The 2,190-nt window shown below is 36.8% G+C and overlaps 1 protein-coding gene across 1 annotated transcript; it reads left to right on the top strand.

Moving 5' to 3' along the window:
• The first annotated feature begins 229 nt into the window (after positions 1-229).
• On the top strand, positions 230-1,677 carry LOC134662929 (large ribosomal subunit protein bL27m). The gene is made up of 3 exons (XM_063519234.1): positions 230-307; positions 538-701; positions 1,408-1,677. The coding sequence occupies exons 1-3, from the start codon at positions 256-258 to the stop codon at positions 1,609-1,611; spliced, it is 420 nt and encodes a 139-aa protein (XP_063375304.1). The 5' UTR covers positions 230-255; the 3' UTR covers positions 1,612-1,677.
• Positions 1,678-2,190: the final 513 nt, after the last annotated feature.

Raw genomic sequence — 2,190 nt, 5'->3', positions numbered from 1 at the left:
GAACGAAAGTACACGTATGGATGCATATGTAGTTGTGCACGCACACAAACATACTTAGTTTTGGCGGAGAATCAGAGATGGCTCTTTCAAATGAGTTTCCATAAAATGCTTCAAGAGGGCTCTCTTTTGGTCGGTACTCGGTCGGATCGAAGCGAAAAGGGATCTCACGAAACGATAGAAGTAGAGTAAATTTTAAGGAAATAATTAATTATAAGAATTAAAAGTGTACCTACGTAGCAAAATATCGGATTTAGAATGGTTTTAAATTTTTTATTTACCAAGAATAAATTATCTACGGTTCTACTTGGTATGTGAAATAATATTACAATTTGTTTAGGTTAAGTAAGAATTATTTTAAACATTTCTGAAGTTTTTACGAACGATTGGTTTTATAAAAAACTAGAAAGTACAGTAATCTTCTATACATACAGAATGTGTGCGTAAGATGTATGATCTGGAAAAAAAATAACATTTATGTACGACACAATTTGTCAGATTGAAGTATCATATCAACTAATTTAAACTCATTTTGTACAGAATCTGTGCGGAATGCCAGTAAGAAGACTGGCGGCAGCACGAAAAATACTAATTGCAAAGTGAAACCGAAGCACAGAGGATGGAAGAAACAGGATGGTCATACTGTGCAGGCAGGCAACATACTTGCGACACAGAGGACTCCTAGGTTTCATCCTGGACTTAATGTAAATACATTCGAGTCAGAAACTCTACATTTTATTGAAGTGTCTGTCAGTGTTTTCTGGGTACAGCCAGCAGCAGAAATTGCTAAGCATGCGAGGTGTTCAAAATTATCTTGATGCAACTTTATTGTTCAGAGAATAAGAGCGCGTCAAGGTAATTTTGAACACCTCGCCCGCTTAGCAACTTCTGCTGCTGACTGGATGATAATTATGTTTAGACACATGAGAGAAATGTAATAAATAAATAACCTATGTGTATGGAGTTATACAAATATAATTCGCAGCTTATGTGGCTTTCTTTTCAAAATACCAATGCTTTTAGACATTTGTCTTTAGTCGTCAGTAGAAGTGTAGTACAATAGAATATAATTAGCCTTTATTCACTGTCTCATTTATAGTTTTGTTTTGTTACTATAACACTGTTTTTAATTGTCACTAGTCAGGTTTTCGGGGTTTCCGACAAAATCCTTCACGTCTTCCCTGTTTCGAGTGGTTCTTATCCACTGGTGGGAAATTGTTCTCCCATCTCATCGGGTGTCCCTAACCTCTGTTATGAAATGTAGTAATGATATTACAATACTAATTTGCATTGTGAAGTGTACAAAGAACGTTATTTCCACCACTTTGTCTAAAGTAAACTATATGTCCAGTCCTGTTTATGTTTAGTTAATTTATAATCTCTATCACATAACGTTTTTACTATTTTCAGGTTGGATTTGGTCGCAACGGCACACTGTTTGCCATGGAGCCCGGTAAAGTGGTTGTAACATGTGAGAGATTTGATCCTAACTGGGAGCACACATGGGTCCAGCGGGTCTATGGAGGCCGGGAACAACAGACCATCTACAAGAAATACTTTAATGTTATACCTGAACCACAGCATCAGAGGTTCAAGCTGGTTGATGAAGTGTAAATCATTTAATATTCTTCTGTAAACAGTTTATATAGTAATATAGAATTTGAGCTTAGTGTTGCAGTTTTTATCCCTTTTGTTATTCTATCACTATTAAAGAGTGTATAGAGAGTTACTGTCATTGTAAATAATGCAGCCATAGTGGCCATAGTACATTTACTGCCATCTTTCGACAGAAGATTAACTTAACACATTCATTGCCTCCCACCCAAACACGACATCCGCGCCAGGCCACAAAAATTTCGTCATTTGGGTCGTCCGGCCTGGGATCGAAATCATAAAATACCCCATAGTTGGGTTTTGGGCTCTGAATGTGTTAAAACTGTTAGAACGCCATCTGACTTTGATCCTTATTATTTCACGATGTGTTAATTGCAATTAACGCCATCTACTCCACAGTAGGCCAAAGGTTATGGCGGCAGCGCTCGAAAAGATTGCACCATACCTTTGGCCTACTGTAAATAAGGATCAAATCCACGTTATGCCTTAATTTGATGCCATCTATTGAATAAAAACCAAACTACAATCACGCATATAAGACAATTCATTGGCTTAACTTTAATGCCATTTTAATTTGTT

This window comes from Cydia amplana, chromosome 3 (genome assembly GCF_948474715.1).
Source record: "Cydia amplana chromosome 3, ilCydAmpl1.1, whole genome shotgun sequence".
Taxonomy (NCBI): domain Eukaryota; kingdom Metazoa; phylum Arthropoda; class Insecta; order Lepidoptera; family Tortricidae; genus Cydia; species Cydia amplana.
The sequence above is the reverse complement of the archived record's forward strand: the minus strand, read 5'-3'. Positions and strand labels throughout refer to the sequence as shown.